The 18,776-nt window shown below is 42.9% G+C and overlaps 1 protein-coding gene across 2 annotated transcripts; it reads right to left on the minus strand.

The window, feature by feature from the left end:
* Nucleotides 1–169: 169 nt before the first annotated feature.
* Nucleotides 170–18,577, minus strand: sptlc1 (serine palmitoyltransferase, long chain base subunit 1). Of its 2 annotated transcripts, XM_046290596.1 has the most exons (16): nucleotides 18,455–18,546; nucleotides 17,741–17,803; nucleotides 13,141–13,248; nucleotides 12,932–13,026; nucleotides 12,516–12,609; nucleotides 11,524–11,596; nucleotides 10,613–10,745; nucleotides 10,374–10,503; nucleotides 9,615–9,704; nucleotides 9,196–9,303; nucleotides 8,861–8,956; nucleotides 8,226–8,322; nucleotides 7,546–7,600; nucleotides 2,134–2,251; nucleotides 1,774–1,847; nucleotides 170–1,643 (listed from the first exon to the last, which is right to left on the minus strand). In XM_046290596.1, the coding sequence occupies exons 2-16, from the start codon at nucleotides 17,792–17,794 to the stop codon at nucleotides 1,550–1,552; spliced, it is 1,419 nt and encodes a 472-aa protein (XP_046146552.1). In that variant the 5' UTR covers nucleotides 17,795–17,803; nucleotides 18,455–18,546; the 3' UTR covers nucleotides 170–1,549. The 2 variants fall into 2 exon arrangements, with proteins under 2 accessions (XP_046146552.1, XP_046146553.1); XM_046290597.1 differs by lacking the exon at nucleotides 17,741–17,803 and having other exon boundaries at nucleotides 18,455–18,577.
* Nucleotides 18,578–18,776: the final 199 nt, after the last annotated feature.

Raw genomic sequence — 18,776 nt, forward strand, 5'->3', positions numbered from 1 at the left:
TCCAATGTTTACAAACGTAAACAAACACTATATAGCCTCAACATGATTTAAACTATAATATAGATATAATGAATGCCCTGTCCTTGGATGATACATAAGAGTGGTTACATTGCTCCAGCCCCACCCGTTTGACGACGACCCCCCCCCCCCTCAAAAAAAAAAAAATACGTTACCATTTTCCCATTTATTCGATTAATAGTCAATCAAATTGATAGCACATTTAGCAACACAAAGGCACATAATATACTGCATATTGGATGTTGTATAAATGAACCAGTGAGTATGTATTTGTTACAAGAAAGTGACACTAGTGTGTCTTGCAGGAGTGTCATTATGTCACTCAACAATAGGCTTCCAACATGAAAACGACATTGATGTGCATCACAGTGCAAATGTATTTATATTCAAGTTGGCATGTGTTAAAACTCTCAAATGACATGAGGTGAAATTTGTATGCAAATCATTCATGTGATCTAATGAAGAAATTGAATAAACTGTTCAAATCAAACTTCAAATCATTTCAAATACGTAAAAACACTGGAGGCAAGTTACTTAATGATCAGTGACAGAACATTTTAAATACGTTCAAAGAGCCTAACATAAAAATAAATCCCTTATGATAAATACCGCCAGGGTGCCAATGCAGGCTGACCTAACCATGATGCCAAGTGGGGCGATTGGTAAGACATTTATTTTTCCAGGCAAGTCAGTTAAGAACAAATTCTTATTTTCAATGATGGCCTAGGAACAGTGGGGTAACTGCCTGTTCAGGGGCAGAACGACACATTTTTACCTTGTCAGTTCTGGGATTTGAACTTACAACCTTCCGGTTAATAGTCCAACGCTCTAACCACTAGGCTACCCTGCCACCCCTTGCAAGTCTTAAAATCAGTGACCACTTGGAATCAAATATGAATTAGTATACAAGACAAAAAAAAAGCTAAATAGGTGCATTTCATACAACACAGTGCGATAATGTGAAACTCTTTTGGGAATCCAATCTAACATTTAGGCAAAAGACAGAAAATCATAGCATACACAATTTGGTTTGTGTCAGTATATAAACAAACAAAAACAAAGAAACAGTTTCATAATACAGTATGTATATAAAATAACTTTAAAGTAACTTCACTTACAAAATGAATCAGCTCTTTGGTTACAAATATTTATTGTTTATTAGTTAAGACTTTCAACCTTCATTCAAACAGATAGTGACCTGAATGACGGTTGGGGGACGAGGCCCAGATTTTACATTCATTTATATGTGAGAAGGTGAACGAGGACCGTCAGCAAAATGGGAAGTCAAACATAAATAAGTAGCTGTGAGAAGGATAATCTGATTTAAAAATGAAAAATACAAAAATAAAAATCAACAACGCTCCTCACAGAAAGTGTTGTCCACCTCGAGTCTTCTCCTCCTCCTCGAGTTTGTGGATGAACGCACCCAGCTAAGCCTTGGACATTTCCAACATCGCAGGCTCTGCAAAGCCTGGAGGTGAAGCCTGGGAATGTCGGCAAACTGAGAACTCCAGGTCTGGTTGGTCAGGAATCATTTGAGGATAGCCAGAGCAGCCTCTCTGATACAGGATGCAGCTTTCTCAATGTCCTCTTCAGTCTGCTCGATGGTGACCACTACCCGGATCCTGCAGACAGTGGGGCCGTCATGGCAAATGTCATCTTTCAATGCTATGATAACTTCCAATAGATATTCTACTCATTTACAACAAAAACTGCATACATAACCTTTATGTTATATATATATGATGAACTTACGAAGGCGGAGGGAGAAACCGCTCCTCTTTATCCAAGTACCGAGCTAGGGTGAGTGCGATCTGTCTCTCCAAACACTGGTCAATGAAGAACAGTAGAACCATCAAACAAAACCTACATAAACAGCTCTCGGGAAAACCAAGACCACTTGTCTAAAAGAAACTCATAGTATCCATATCTCTACAGTAATTCCTTCATATGTAATGTAAGGTAAAAACACTCACCTATGAGCAACACTCAAGAATCAAGGCAAACCATTTTAAATTAAAAAAATAAAAATAAAAACTCAACATAGTAAAAGCCAATGTTTATCATTAAGACACTAGTGTTCTAAAATATGTCATACAAATGTAGATGTCTTACGTAGTCTACGATGCTGCGAAGCATCCTCACGTCAGAGTCTCTGGATCCAGAGCTTCTCTCTAGCTGTAGGTGAAGGGCAGGGGCATAAACTTCCCCTATTACCTTCACCCCAGGAATCCTGCAATACAGAGACGACATCTACATAAGAATAGTGTAAATACAGATTTCACAGCAGAATAAGAGTCTATTTGAAAATATTTATTCACCAAATCATACATAGAAATAAAATAAAAATCTAAACCAGATCAGTATTACAACTTTGAAAGGACTACTACTTCTTCAAACCCTTGACAAACCAAAACACCGAAATTCCCAATGTCTTACGCATATTGAATATGAAGTGCTTTCTCCCTACAGACTTCTTGGAACAGAAGAATTCTTAGCAACCCTGTGGTCATAACTCTGAACATGCTTCCCTTTTAGAGTCGCTGCAGTTTTCAGCTCTGGGAAGCTATTTACAAGGAAAGGAGGTTCTTCTAGTGCTGCTTTTCCACAGTAACACCAGTGTTCCACCCTGATGTTATACTAGGGACATGGGGTTTACATATCTAGGGCTGACAATGAGGACTTGTGAAGAGCAGAATCAACAACATCTGCATCATCAAGACAGTTGCTTTGTGAGAAGGTGTCAAAGTCTACATTTAACCCTTGTTATGTAAACGACAGCTGAAAAGTACCAGTGGCCTGGCTTTGTCTCTAAGTGAGAGCAGGTCTGCCGGAGCCATGGCCCAGTGAGACATGTGTGCCAGCCCACGTAGATGGAAACAGAGAAGTCTGAGCCTTTTGGGTAAAACACTGGGATAAATCCTGATCATGTTTGGGTAAAACACAGGGGTAAAACCTGGGCCTTTTGGGGTAAAACACTGGGGTAAATCCTGGGCCTTTTGGGGTAAAACACTGGGGTAAATCCTGGGCCTTTTGGGGTAAAACACTGGGGTAAATCCTGAGCCTTTTGGGGTAAAACACTGGGGTAAATCCTGAGCCTTTTGGGGTAAAACACTGGGGTAAATCCTGAGCCTTTTGGGGTAAAACACTGGGGTAAATCCTGATCATGTTTGGGTAAAACACTGGGGTAAATCCTGAGCCTTTTGGGGTAAAACACTGGGGTAAATCCTGAGCCTTTTGGGGTAAAACACTGGGGTAAATCCTGAGCCTTTTGGGGTAAAACACTGGGGTAAATCCTGAGCCTTTTGGGGTAAAACACTGGGGTAAATCCTGAGCCTTTTGGGGTAAAACACTGGGGTAAATCCTGAGCCTTTTGGGGTAAAACACTGGGGTAAATCCTGAGCCTTTTGGGGTAAAACACTGGGGTAAATCCTGAGCCTTTTGGGGTAAAACACTGGGGTAAATCCTGAGCCTTTTGGGGTAAAACACTGGGGTAAATCCTGAGCCTTTTGGGGTAAAACACTGGGGTAAATCCTGAGCCTTTTGGGGTAAAACACTGGGGTAAATCCTGAGCCTTTTGGGGTAAAACACTGGGGTAAATCCTGAGCCTTTTGGGGTAAAACACTGGGGTAAATCCTGAGCCTTTTGGGGTAAAACACTGGGGTAAATCCTGAGCCTTTTGGGGTAAAACACTGGGGTAAATCCTGAGCCTTTTGGGGTAAAACACTGGGGTAAATCCTGAGCCTTTTGGGGTAAAACACTGGGGTAAATCCTGAGCCTTTTGGGGTAAAACACTGGGGTAAATCCTGAGCCTTTTGGGGTAAAACACTGGGGTAAATCCTGAGCCTTTTGGGGTAAAACACTGGGGTAAATCCTGAGCCTTTTGGGGTAAAACACTGGGGTAAATCCTGAGCCTTTTGGGGTAAAACACTGGGGTAAATCCTGAGCCTTGGGGTAAAACACTGGGGTAAATCCTGAGCCTTTTGGGGTAAAACACTGGGGTAAATCCTGAGCCTTTTGGGGTAAAACACTGGGGTAAATCCTGAGCCTTTTGGGGTAAAACACTGGGGTAAATCACTGGGGGTAGATCCTGAGCCTTTTGGGGTAAAACACTGGGGCAAAACACTGGGCCTTTTGGGGTAAAACACTGGGGCAAAACACTGAGCCTTTTGGGGCAAAACACTGGGCCTTTTGGGGCAAAACACTGGGGTAAATCCTGGGCCTTTTGGGGCAAAACACTGGGGTAAATCCTGGGCCTTTTGGGGTAAAACACTGGGGTAAATCCTGGGCCTTTTGGGGTAAAACGCTGGGGTAAATCCTGCATGGAAATGTTCTGATGATATTGACCCCTTTGTTAACTTCCCAGTACATTGTGTCAGATATGAAATACTTACCACATCCCTATGGAACAAGACTGATTTTGTGATGTATAGCCTAGCTATGGTATAGAGACAGCCAATATAAGCAGTGGGGGGGGGGGATCTGGATAAAGAGAGACATGTGAACCTCAAAACTAGGAGGAGGTCTCCTCAGAGATATCCTATTGCCAGACGAGAGGAAGAGACGCTAAGCAGACACCATGGAACAGTCGCAGGAAGAATCCATGGAAAACAGAGACATGCGAGAGACTGCTGTTATGGTTTGGTGTATAGGATTTCAACATGTGTAAAAAGACATATGGATAACCCCAGGGTCCCGCACAGAGGGTGAGCGAAGAAGGTAAAAGGGGAAGATTGTCAGAGCAGCGCAATGGCGTGTGGAGATCTCATTGTTAAAAGGTGTAATAAATAACTGAAAATGTCTGCGTCTCGTTTTAACTACTCCCACACCCTGCCTATATTCACTGTTTTCTTGAGTTGGGTTTCATTTCAATAAAATGGATTTATAAAGCCTTTTTTTTAACATCACCCAATGTCAAAGTGCTACACAGAAACCCAGGCTAAAACCCCAAACAGCAAGCAATGCAGAAGCATGGTGCCTAGGAAAAACTCCCTAGATAGGCAGGAACCTAGGAAGAAACCTAGAGAGGAACCAGACTCTGAGGGGTGGCCAGTCCTCTTCTGGCTGTGCAGGGTGGAGCTTATAAAAGAGCATGATTGGTTTTCACTCTTTCTTCCCCCGCAAGGACCAGTGTTAATATAATGGGAACAACCTGACTGCTAGGACATACATTTGAAGTCGGAAGTTTACATACACTTAGGTTGGAGTCATTATAACTCATTTTTCAACCACTCCTCAAATTTCTTGTTAACAAACTATAGTTTTGGCAAGTCGGTTAGGACATCTACTTTGGGCATGACACGTACATTTTTTTCAACAATTGTTTACAGACAGATTATTTCACTGCATTTCAATTCCAGTGGGTCAGAAGTTTACATACACTAAGTTGACTGTGCCTTTAAACAGCTTGGAAAATTCCAGAAAACCATGTCATGGCTTAAGAAGCTTCTGATAGGTTAATTGACATCATTTGAGTCAATTGGAGGTGTACCTGTGGATGTATTTCAAGGCCAACTTTCAAACTCAGTGCCTCTTTGCTTGACATCATGAGAAAGTCAAAAGAAAGCAGCAAAGACCTCAGAAAAATAATTGTAGACCGACAAGTCTACTGCAATTTTCAAATGCCTGAAGGTACCACGTTCATCTGTACAAACAATAGCACGCAAGTGTAAACACCATGGGACCACACAGCCGTCATACCGCTCATGAAGGAGACGTGTTCTGTCTCCTAGAGATGAACGTTCTTTGGTGCGAAAAGTGCAAATCAATCCCAGAACAACAGCAAATGACCTTGTGAAGATGCTGGAGGAATCAGGCACAAAAGTATCTATATCCACAGTAAAACAAGTCCTATATAATATATAATAATAAATGCCATTTAGCAGACGCTTTTATCCAAAGCGACTTACAGTCATGTGTGCATACATTCTACGTATGGGTGGTCCCGGGGATCGAACCCACTACCCTGGCGTTACAAGCGCCATGCTCTACCAACTGAGCTACAGAAGGACCACAACATAAGCTGAAAGGCTGCTCAGCAAGGAAGAAGCCACTGCTCCAAGACAGACATAAAAAAGCCAGATTACGGTTTGCAACTGCACATGGGGACAAAGATCGTACTTTTTGGAGAAATGTCCTCTGGTCTGATGAAATCAAAAATAGAACTGGTTGGCCATAATGACCATTGTTATGTTTAGAGGAAAAAGGGGGAGGCTTGCAAGCCGAAGAACATCATCCCAACCATGAAGCACGGGGGTGGCAGCATCATGTTGTGGGTGTACTTTGCTGCAGGAGGGACTGATGCACTTCACAAAATAGATGGCATCATGAGGCTGGAAAATTATGTGGATATATTGAAGCAACATCTCAAGACATCAGTCAGGAAGTTAAAGCTTGGTCGCAAATGGGTCTTCCAAATGGACAATGACCCCAAGCATATTTCCAAAGTTGTGGCAAAATGGATTAAAGACAACAAAGTCAAGGTATTGGAGTGACCATCACAACGCCCTGACCTCAACCTATAGGACATTTGTGGGCAGAACTGAAAAAGTGTGTGTGCGAGCAAGGAGGTCTACAAACCTGACTCAGTTACACCAGCTCTGTCAGGAGGAATGGGTCAAAATTCACCCAACTTATTGTGGGAAGCTTGTGGAAGGCTACCCAAAATGTTTGACCCAAGTTAAAACAATGTAAAGGCAATGCTACCAAATACTAATTGAGTGCATGTAAACTTCTGACCCACTGGGAATGTGATGAAAGAAATAAAAGCTGAAATAAATCACTACTATTATTCTGACATTTCACATTGTTAAAATAAAGTGGTGATCCTAACTGACCTGAGACGGGGCATTTTTACTCTGATTAAATGTCAGGAATTGTGAAAAACTGAGTTTAAATGTATTTGGCTAAGGTGTATGTAAACTTCAGACATTCTGAATCTCATGATGTCAATCAAAAGGGGCTTGAAGGTAGGCCTTGAATACATCCACAGATACACCTCCTATTTAGTCAAATTATTTTATATTTGCCTATCAGAAGCTTCTAAAGCCATGACATCATTTTCTGGAATTTTCCAAGCTGTTTAAAGGCACAGTCAACTTAGTCTATGTAAACTTCTGACCCACTGGAATTGTGGTACAGTTAAATAATCTGTCAGTAAACAATTGTTGGAAAAATGACTTATGTCGTATACAAAGTAGATGTCCTAACAGACTTGCTAAAACTATAGTTTGTTTTAATGACTCCAACCTAAGTGTATGTAAACTTCTGACTCCAATTGTGCGCCGTCCGACGGGACTCCCAATCATGGCCGGTTGTGCTACAGCCTAGAAATGAACCAGGGTCTGTAGTGACGCCTCTAGCACTGAGATGGCAGTGCCTTAAGACGCTGCGCCATCTCGGGAGCAGCAATGATATCAATCACAAACTATGCATTAAGGCGGCCTGGATCTTATCGTTCAATGGAAAGTTCACAAGACCATGCAACATAATAATTCCTTTCCCAGGACAAAAATCAACTTAACTTACTCTTGCAACGCTTTGTGGACGTGTTTGCACTTCTCCCTCAGGATGGTAAAAATTTCTACAACACAAGAGAAGGGAAAAGGTTCAGTATTTTTCATTCTCAGATTGAAGCACCAGACGAGCCAAGTTCCAGCTGGCGTACAGTAATTAGTTTACCTTGGCCAGTGTGTGGCTGGCGCCTTTTCAACAAGGAGTGAGACTGGGGTCTGCTCGGCAGTGCTAAGTGCACTCGACCTCAGCTCACGCTGTGAGACACGCGTGAGTGCGCACACGCACGTAAGCATAGTTAGCATTCACACACACACACACAAATGTACTGTTCAAGCACCAATCACACCTAATAACACAAACACTGAAAATAACTTGCACTGGACATAGAAATTGGACTGCCATTCCAAGAATCCTCCTTATTGGAGGAGAGGAAAAGCTGTCCAGGTTGTGAACAGTGCATGTGGTTTGGATCAGAAACTCAAATTGATCACATGGTGTTTCACTGAAGTGCTGCCAATTCAATCAGGAATAGTCAAAAAAAGTCTGAAGTCATTTGATTGGAATTTAATAAACAAATTAGTTGATAGACATGAATATCAGGGGGCAGATAATTGTTCTAAGTGTAAGATATGGTGTGTGTGTTTGGAAGAATCCTTGTTGCGAGTGTATGTGTGTGTCTCTCGCTCATCTACCTGGGTCTTCCTCCATGATGTTAAGGGCCTCTATGGCTGCAGCAGCCAGCATGGGGGGCAGGGAGGCAGAGAAACAGTACCCCTGGCCTGACAGACGCTGAGAAACACAACACATCAGACCTGGGAAACACAGAAACAGTACCCCTGGCCTGACAGACACAAATTATCTTGTTTGCTCGGAACCAATAGTTACAAAAGTACAAACTCTAAATTGAATCAAGTGCCTGAAATACTTATCCTATACTATGACTTGTCCGTTACCTAAACACCCATATCAAAGCAGTCAGCATTAAAAAGTCAGTATTCACACATGGACAGCTGACGTCAGACCTGTACAGCTCACGTACATGTATACAAACAGACATGTTTTCCTCTTTCAAAGTAGAGCTTCACATGTCACAGCTGTTTTTAGAAAAACTGATCATTGAAAGCATGTTCGCTTTGTGCGTGTATGTTTGCGCGTGTGTGTGTGTGTGTGTGTGTGTTTTGCGTGTGCAAACTGCTTATGGGAATTTCTCCAAGTGTGTGTCCTTGGGAAATAACAGTTTAAGGAGCAAAACCAGTTTACACAGTGGGCCTCCAAGACTGACTGAGAAATACTGCACTCCTATCTGTAAAAAGCCCATTATCAATACCTGATGGTCTATGACGAACGACCTTCCACAGCAGAAGCCGCCGATGGAAGCCACAGCGTTCTCCATGTTGGCACTAATGAGGTCAATATCGTCAATCTGAAAATGACAAATAGGAACCAAAGGGAGGGTAGTGAGATCCACCACACAGAACCCAGGGTCATGTTCACGAGGGCACACAATCAAAGACGTTTTGCAACAGAAAATGGAAGCAAACGTTTCCAATTGTCCAGGCAGTCCCTCCCTGTTTCAGTCAGTTGTCTTCCGTTTGGTGTCTAATGAACATGAACCAGATTTAATCCCATCCTATGGGGTTGGCTGTGTGGCGTACTACTCACGTTGACCCCAAAGTGTTCTGTAACCCCTCTGCCATGTTCTCCCAGCACCCCAAACGACATACTCTCCTCCAGGAAGATGCGGACCTTGTACTTGTACTTCAGCTTCACCTGGTGGCCAATAGAAATATGAGATGGAAGGTGGAACAGACCAAACACTATCTATATTCAGTTGTAACGTGCTAGAAACTTGTCCCATAGACTGAAAATTGAAAAAAGGGCGAGCGTTCATTTATATAGCTGCAGTTGATACTTTGATCAAAATACTGTATAATATGAACCACGAATCCAAGTACCATCATTACAAAGTACCACATGACACACACAGCTCTATGGGAATCAACAATCGGTGTGCTCAAACTCAACAGTAAAAAAAAGGTAAACCATCTTCGGATATAATAGAACCGTATTGGGTCACTCACCAGGTCTGGAAGGGGACAAACATCTGCAGTGTTTATATAGAGCCCCTCCACTATGATGAACCTCCTGGTCACCCTGGCCTTCCGAGGATTCTACAGCAATAGAACAAGATAGGTTTGATAAGTGTGACTTTCAAAATGGCCTCCACACACTTAAAGGTCAACTGGATGGTGTTGAAACAAAAATGGTGGCAGCCCTCACAGATTGCATCCCAATAACCCCCCCCCCCTCCCCCAGAGTGCACTTGTGAGCTTTCCTTCATGGATTTGAGAGGAAATGACTAGTATATGCCTACACCAATCAAATGCCTTTAAATGTGGAGACTAGTAAAGAAGCGCAAGCTTCAGTAAGGAGATATTATTGAGACTCAAGAGTCTACATCTCAATTCTTCACCCTTCTTCTGAAGTGTGCACTTCCCATCATGAATTTAACTGTTGGAAACTCCAATCAGCCAAAACATACACCATTCTTATACTTTTAAATCCATGCCAGGGGGAAAATCTCAATTGCATTTCCTTGATTCCTTGCGTCCCCTCTCCAAGCTTCCTTCTCAAAACACAATGGACGAGGTCAGAGATCCCTCCCCTGGGTTTTAAGAAGGAGGTGGGGAGACGATGCAAGAAAATTCAATTGCGATACTCCCACTGAGTATGTAAGTGTACACTTGAGGGGAAAAAAGAAAAAGTGCAGGGAATCGGGATGAAGAGATTGGTCAAGTGGATGGTGTTGACAAAATGGTGGCAGGCCTGCTTTGACTAACCCTCTGATCCTCGATCTCCTGCTCTTTGAGCAGTCTCTCCAGATCTTCCATGTCGTTGTGTTTGAAGTACTTGATGAAACTGCGGGAGGCTTGGAGACCCTTTTGTATGGAGAAACATGCCGCCTCGTCCCTGGAAAGATTCAAATAAATATGGATTCAAAATGCTTGTTGGAGACTAAATTGAAAAAGGACTAGTTGGCTTGTTGAACCAATAGTGGGGTGGTGAGAGAGAAACTTACACAAACACTATGTCTCCTCTCTTGGAGTAGGCAGGTATAGCACTAGCTATCGTTGCAAAGCCATAGGAGTAGATGATGGCCTCCTCTGTTTTCATGAACTTGGCCAAACGATCCTCTAACTCCAAGTGGACATCTGGAATGATCCCCCCAAAAATGTCAGAGTTAGAGACAAATGGAACAATAAAAAAATTAAAATGTTTTAAAGAGACCGACATGGATGTACATGTACAGACTGACAACAGTCTACATTCGTACATAATGACATCTTGTAAGATCTGAAATACACAAGAGGATAACTGAGCTGCAAATTGAATTGTATTTGTCACACGAGTCAAATAAAACAGGTACAGTGAAATGCTTACTTACAAGCCCTTAACCAACAATGCAGTTAAGAAAAATATTTAATAAATAAACTAAAATGTAAAAACATAAAAGAGCAGCAAAATAATAACAAGGCTATATGGGGGGGGCTGGTACCAAGTCAATGTGCAGGGGTACAGGTTAGATTTTATTTTACCTTCATTTAACTAGGCAAGTCAGTTAAGAACAAATTCTTATTTTCAATGACGGCCTAGGAACAGTGGGTTAACTGCCTGTTCAGGGGCAGAACGACAGATTTGTACCTTGTCAGCTCGGGGGATTTGAACTTGCAACCTTCCGGTTACTAGTCCAACGCTCGAACCACTAGGCTAACCTTGCAATATGTACAATACCATATTACAGGTATTGTACATCTGATATCCAGAAGCTCTTTTCGGTCATAAGAGATGGTGGCAGGAACACTATGGACAAAATAAGTTAAAAACAAGGCGAAAAACCGCCCACAAAACAGCACAATTGGTTAGAAGCCCGTAAAAAAAAAGAAGCAGATTCCGGTTCTCAGAGCATGATTTCTCTTTAGAGCAACTCACCAAAGGTTCCATAGAAACCTCTTGGACCACAGGTACCAACACCATACCTCCTGAGAGAAGTCAAGGCCTTTTGCTGTCAGGGAAAGAGGGGAAATAGAGCAATTGATATTCATGGAAATGCTTTTGTCCTCCTACAAATATGCATTGCCGCTATAGGCATGAGTGGTGATGGTATGTTCAGAAAGACTAAACAAAACAAATAGATGGGTCAGCTGACAATGTCACAAAAACCATGCGCACCCTTCAAATAGGGCAGAAGTGTGCGAGTTGCCATAGCGACCAACAATGACAAGAAACAGCCATGTGGAGAATCATTAGTGACTCGTTTCAGCTAGTTTCATGGTTCTTGATACCATGTCTTGTTTTGACTGATTTCATGTCAATGCTAATATGGCAAAAAATATTTGCTAGCTAGCGAACCAACAACTTTAACAACGTATTTGAGAGACAAGTGCTCATTGTGCAAATGTATTTATGTTTTCAATAAACATTGGGATGGAGAATAAATATAGTTTACATGTTGTCAACATTCTAAACCAACTGTCTGTTTTGCCCCATAGTTGTGCACGTGTCAGTTGTGTTGCTAAACAACCAACATGTCTATAGGGTTAAGCCCAAGAGAGCCCATTTGTTGTCAACATAGGCTATTAGTGCCCATAGGGGTACTTGGCATATGGACAATTAATATGGGAACACGGGCTGTTTCATCATTTGTCGTGTAAAAACAGACTTAATGGTCAAATGATTAATAGTCCTGTTCGGTTGAGCAGAGGCAGGCAGAGTAAAATGTAATTTGGAGTACAGTAACCTAAATAGGTTGAGAACCAGTGCAATAAGCCATGACTACTGAATGATTGTTTTTGTTTCTGTTTCAGGGTTCTTCTCCGCAAAAGTATTTTGCTCATGTCTTTAGCATTGTACTTTGCCAACAGTTAATCAAAAATGTAATCAAAAATGGCTAATATCTTACAAAATAAACAAATAGTACAGACCTTCACTCGCTCGTTGTCAAGGAAACCCAAGAAGTTAAATGAAGCAAAGTTGATGCACTCTTTTCCATTTACAATGATTTTGTGGCTTGGTGGGCTGTAAAATAAAACACCTGCTATTAGCTAAACACAACACAAGGTTCACTTGATGTTAGAGGTAGACAGCTAGACCGCTAGACCGACCAGGGTACTGTTCAGTAGGCAGAAAACTGTTTTGAAACCATGTACAGCGTTAACTTGTTAAACAAGACCACATATTGTAGTTTTTGCTACGGTGTGCCCGACTGAACAGGACCCAGGAATTTGACTGTACTGTGTAAAGCAAGCTAGATTTGCCTACTCGGAAAGATGTTGCAGCATAGGCTGTAAGATCATTCACTGCACTTCAAAAACAAGTCAATAAAGCATCATTAGCTTACCCAGTGACGATGTCATAATTGAGGGAAGGATGGTCTTTGGACATAGGAGGGACAAGGGGTTCTGGTTGCCATTCTTCAATTAAGTCCTCCTTTTCCTGTTATAGACCAACACTACGGAGTTAACACATTGTGCCTGAAACAGTTACACGCAGAATGTCCATCCAGAGTGTCCAATGCACTCACAGGTGGGTGAAACCATTTTTCTCTACCTTCTCTGTGAGGTCTGAACGTTCCTGTAGTTTGTACGTCTTTGAAAACAGCAGTCTGATGATCCACAATATGAGGATCCCCTCCAGGACCAGATGATAGGCAGGTGCCTGGGGAGAGAAATGGGTCAAATCTTATTTGTCACATGTGTAGAATACACCAGGTAGACCTCACCGTGAAATGCTTACTTACAAGCCCTTAAACAACAATTCAGTTCAAGAGTTAAAAACATATTTACTAAATAAACAAAATAATGACGTTATATACATACGGGGGGTACTGGTACCAAGTAAATGTGCAGGATTATAGGTTAGTCGAGGTAATTTGTACATGTAGGTAGGGATAAATTGACTATGCATAGATAATAAATAGTGATTAGTAGCAGTGTCAATGTAAATAGTCAGGGTGGCCAGTTGATTTGTTCAGCAGTCTTATGGCTTGGGGGTAGAAACTGTTACAGAGGCTTTTGGACCTAGACTTGGTGCGCCGGTACTGCTTGCCGTGCGGTAGCAGAGAGAACAGTCTATGACTAGGGTGGAGTCCTTGACAATTTTTAGGGCCTTCCTCTGACAACGCCCCGTCGATGAGAATGGAGGCCTGTACGGTCTTCCTTTTCCTGTAGTCCACGATCAGTTCCTTTGTCTTGCTCACATTGAGGGAGAGGTTGTTGTCTTTGCACCACACTGCCAGGTCTCTGACCTCCTCCTTATAGGCCATCTCATCGTTGTCGTTGATCAGGCCTACCAACGTTGTGTTGTCAGCAAACTTAATGATGGTGTGGGAGCCATGACTGGCCACGCAGTTGTGGGTGAACAAGGAGTAGAGGAGGGTACTAAGCACGCACACCTAAGTGGCCCTGTATTGAGGATCAGCGTGGCAGATGTGTTGTTGCCTTCCCTTACCACCTGGGGGCTGCCCATCAGGAAGTCCAAAATCCAGTTGCAGATCGAGGTGTTCAGTCCCAGGGTCCTTAGCTTAGTGATGAGCTTTGTGGAAATTATAGTGTTGAACGCTGAGTTGTAATCAATGAACAGCATTCTCACGTAGGTGTTCCTTTTGTCCAGGTGGGAAAGGGCAGTGTGGAGTGGAATTGAGATTGCATCATCTGTGGATCTGTTGAGGCGGTATGCACATTGGAGTGGGTTTAGGGTTTCTGGGATGTTGGTTTTGATGTGAGCCATGACCAGCCTTTCAAAACACTTCATTTCTAACGACGCGAGTGTTAAGGGGCGGTAGTCATTTAGGCAGGTTCCCTTCTCTTTCTTGGGCACATGGACTATGGTGGTCTGCTTGAAGCATGTAGTTATTACAGACTCGGCCAGGGAGAAGTTGAAAATGTCAGTGAATACACGTCCCCGGTAATCTGCTCTGAATACACGTCCCCGGTAATCTGCACTGAATACACGTCCCCGGTAATCTGCACTGAATACACGTCCCCGGTAATCTGCACTGAATACACCTCCCGGTAATCTGCACTGAATACACCTCCCGGTAATCTGCACTGAATACACCTCCCGGTAATCTGCACTGAATACACCTCCCGGTAATCTGCACTGAATACACCTCCCGGTAATCTGCACTGAATACACCTCCCGGTAATCTGTAATCTGCACTGAATACACCTCCCGGTAATCTGCACTGAATACACCTCCCGGTAATCTGCACTGTAATACACCTCCCGGTAATCTGCACTGAATACACCTCCCGGTAATCTGCACTGAATACACCTCCCGGTAATCTGCACTGAATACACCTCCCGGTAATCTGCACTGAATACACCTCCCGGTAATCTGCACTGAATACACCTCCCGGTAATCTGCACTGAATACACCTCCCGGTAATCTGCACTGAATACACCTCCCGGTAATCTGCACTGAATACACCTCCCGGTAATCTGCACTGAATACACCTCCCGGTAATCTGCACTGAATACACCTCCCGGTAATCTGCACTGAATACACCTCCCGGTAATCTGCACTGAATACACCTCCCGGTAATCTGCACTGAATACACCTCCCGGTAATCTGCACTGAATACACCTCCCGGTAATCTGCACTGAATACACCGAATACACCTCCCGGTAATCTGCACCGAATACACCTCCCGGTAATCTGCACCGAATACACCTCCCGGTAATCTGCACCGAATACACCTCCCGGTAATCTGCACCGAATACACCTCCCGGTAATCTGCACCGAATACACCTCCCGGTAATCTGCACTGAATACACCTCCCGGTAATCTGCACTGAATACACCTCCCGGTAATCTGCACTGAATACACCTCCCGGTAATCTGCACTGAATACACCTCCCGGTAATCTGCACTGAATACACCTCCCGGTAATCTGCACTGAATACACCTCCCGGTAATCTGCACTGAATACACCTCCCGGTAATCTGCACTGAATACACCTCCCGGTAATCTGCACTGAATACACCTCCCGGTAATCTGCACTGAATACACCTCCCGGTAATCTGCACTGAATACACCTCCCGGTAATCTGCACTGAATACACGTCCCGGTAATCTGCTCTGAATACACGTCCCGGTAATCTGCTCTGAATACACGTCCCGGTAATCTGCACTGAATACACGTCCCGGTAATCTGCACTGAATACACGTCCCGGTAATCTGCTCTGAATACACGTCCCGGTAATCTGCTCTGAATACACGTCCCGGTAATCTGCTCTGAATACACGTCCCGGTAATCTGCTCTGAATACACGTCCCGGTAATCTGCTCTGAATACACGTCCCGGTAATCTGCTCTGAATACACGTCCCGGTAATCTGCTCTGAATACACGTCCCGGTAATCTGCTCTGAATACACGTCCCGGTAATCTGCTCTGAATACACGCCCGGTAATCTGCTCTGAATACACGTCCCGGTAATCTGCTCTGAATACACGTCCCGGTAATCTGCTCTGAATACACGTCCCGGTAATCTGCTCTGAATACACGTCCCGGTAATCTGCTCTGAATACACGTCCCGGTAATCTGCTCTGAATACACGTCCCGGTAATCTGCTCTGAATACACGTCCCGGTAATCTGCTCTGAATACACGTCCCGGTAATCTGCTCTGAATACACATCCCGGTAATCTGCTCTGAATACACGTCCAGGTAATCTGCTCTGAATACACCTCCCAGGTAATCTGCTCTGAATACACCTCCCAGGTAATCTGCTCTGAATACACCTCCCAGGTAATCTGCTCTGAATACACATCCTAGTAGTCCATCTGGCACCACGGCCTTGTGAATGTTCACCTGTTTAAAAGGTCTTGCCGACATCGGCAGCTCTGGCTAGCTCCCATGGGGGAGCGGTAATCGTGCTTACCAACGCTAGGATCATTACAGTATCTTAGGTACTTTCCCTCTCCCAAACCATGTAAAGCAGTTGTTGACAAGTGTCCTCAAGTAAATGTGGGCCAACTAATTTTACTTGGAAAATTGAACTCAACCCGCAATAGGTCTACTGTAGTTTCATTTTAACTAAGAGCCATGGTGACATGTCCCAAAAAATGACAAGCACAGATGCCTATACTTGTTAGGTTAGCCCATGATCATGAGTGAGTTCCACTACACACGTTTTGTTAAGAGACCGACACTCGGTTTGAACATTAACACCGGTTTTGGAAGCACAAGGACCTTCTCTTTCAAATGAGTGTTGAAATAATATTTTAATTGATATGCCTTTTTAGGGTTAGGGTTCGCACACTGACAATATTTTCATGTTACAGAACTTGTTTATAAAAAACAGATGGAAGACAGAGTGGACTACCTGTGCTAATTAGCCATCTGCATCTTCGAACACCTGTGTGTAAACGGAAGACAGACGCCACAAACTGAAAAATACTGTCCGCTGCAACTGTTAAAACAGTACACAGTAAGAGTGCATTTTGCATTTGTGAAATTATTTTTGATGTGACATGAAAGTAGAAGGATTTATGTTTCTAAAACCGTACAGCAGCAGAGAATCGATTCACGTGTACATTAAATACGGTCCTTGGACTATAAAAGAGTAATTTTTGGCTCCTTTCGTCCATAATTGGGCTACTGTTAAGGAAATAACATCACTTACTCAACAAACAATATGTCTGCTAACAAAATGTGGCTCCATTTCACGGGGTATTGATCAGCAATGCTAAAGTTAACTCAAGATAATAGCTCTCAAATCATAAGATATCTGGTGATCAATGAAATCGGAACAAACTCAACCCAAAAACTATCAAAATATGCCCTCGACGTGGAACAGGTGAAATAAAAAGAAATACGTGTGTGTTTCGAAATTAAGATAATGGCAAATGTATGTAGTGTAAAGTTGTTATAAAATCATTACAGCCCCCCTTCATATTTATCTCACTACGATTGGCTCATACTACAAAATCGAACGACGCACCTCTGACACGAAAGACTATTGGCTACAATATTCTGTCAATCATACCAGGTAACAATATGTAGTACACTTCCTGAAAAACCGGAGTTGTCGTTTCTCTCTTTTTACAGTTTAATGCGCAAACATCAAATGAGACAGTTTTTTGTAACTGAACAGAATACATCTACAACTTCAAATTTTTAAAAAAGTGTTTAAATAAAGACAAATTACCTCGTAGAGTGCTTGTACCATCTCCACTAACACCCACTGCTGCCCCGACGCCATCTTGGTTACCTGATCACATGGTCATCGTCCGTAAAATGAAGGGTGCGTTCGTAAGTTCACTCTGGTTATCTACTCCAATTAATTAACGAAAACGCAACACCGGTTGAATATAACGGATGTCAGTAAACGTCGCAAAATTGTTGCCAGCAGCACAGTTAGTCACCAACTCAATAGAACACATGAAAACAGCCTAACCAGCTCTGATAATACGAATCAAATGGTGGTGCTCTCATTTGTGTCTGGAAGTAGTTAGCCAACTTTAGACAGTAAGTTTGGGTGCTTGACTGCCGTTGTAAGGTCAGAACGCTCGCATCAACCCTACTCCTTGGCCATAGCATCCAGTGTGCGCTCTGGACGGTCCTCTGAATTTGCGAATGGACAATCTGACAAAGCTCTGAATTTACGAACGACCAGACCATCCTCTTGCACTCCAGAGTGAATTTACGAACACACCCGAAGATGCAAGGCCTCTAGCGAATGCGCATATAGGGCTGCGCCCCTTTCCGGGCCATGGCTTGAAGGGTTTGCGCTTTTCTCAAATGATCGTCAAAAGTTTAAATCTCCGGGGTGAACTATAATAATTCAAAAGATTACAAATCGCTTTAAAAAAAACGCTGATTTATGTTTTTTTTTAAGGCAAAGTTACAAGACTGTACATACCAGAATTAGGGGGCAAACAAACTGCTCATCCCATACAATGGCGCGGTCTGTATCGCCCAATCAGAGAGCAGATTACAAGTGACGTGACCTGTTAGCGACACGTAAAGGCATGTTTGCAAACATGTTTCAATAAATACCTTGATTACTTAAAAAAAAATATATATATATTTTTAAAACAGATCACATGAGTTGTATCTTATCTGTGATTGGACGATACAGACAGTGAGGCTCATGGTTAGTATAGGTTTTTGGTGCTATTTGAAACAGAATCTGACACTCTGGTTATCTACAAGACTTCTCAACACAAACGTGGCCTGCTTCA

This window comes from Oncorhynchus gorbuscha, linkage group LG11 (assembly GCF_021184085.1).
Source record: "Oncorhynchus gorbuscha isolate QuinsamMale2020 ecotype Even-year linkage group LG11, OgorEven_v1.0, whole genome shotgun sequence".
NCBI lineage: Eukaryota > Metazoa > Chordata > Actinopteri > Salmoniformes > Salmonidae > Oncorhynchus > Oncorhynchus gorbuscha.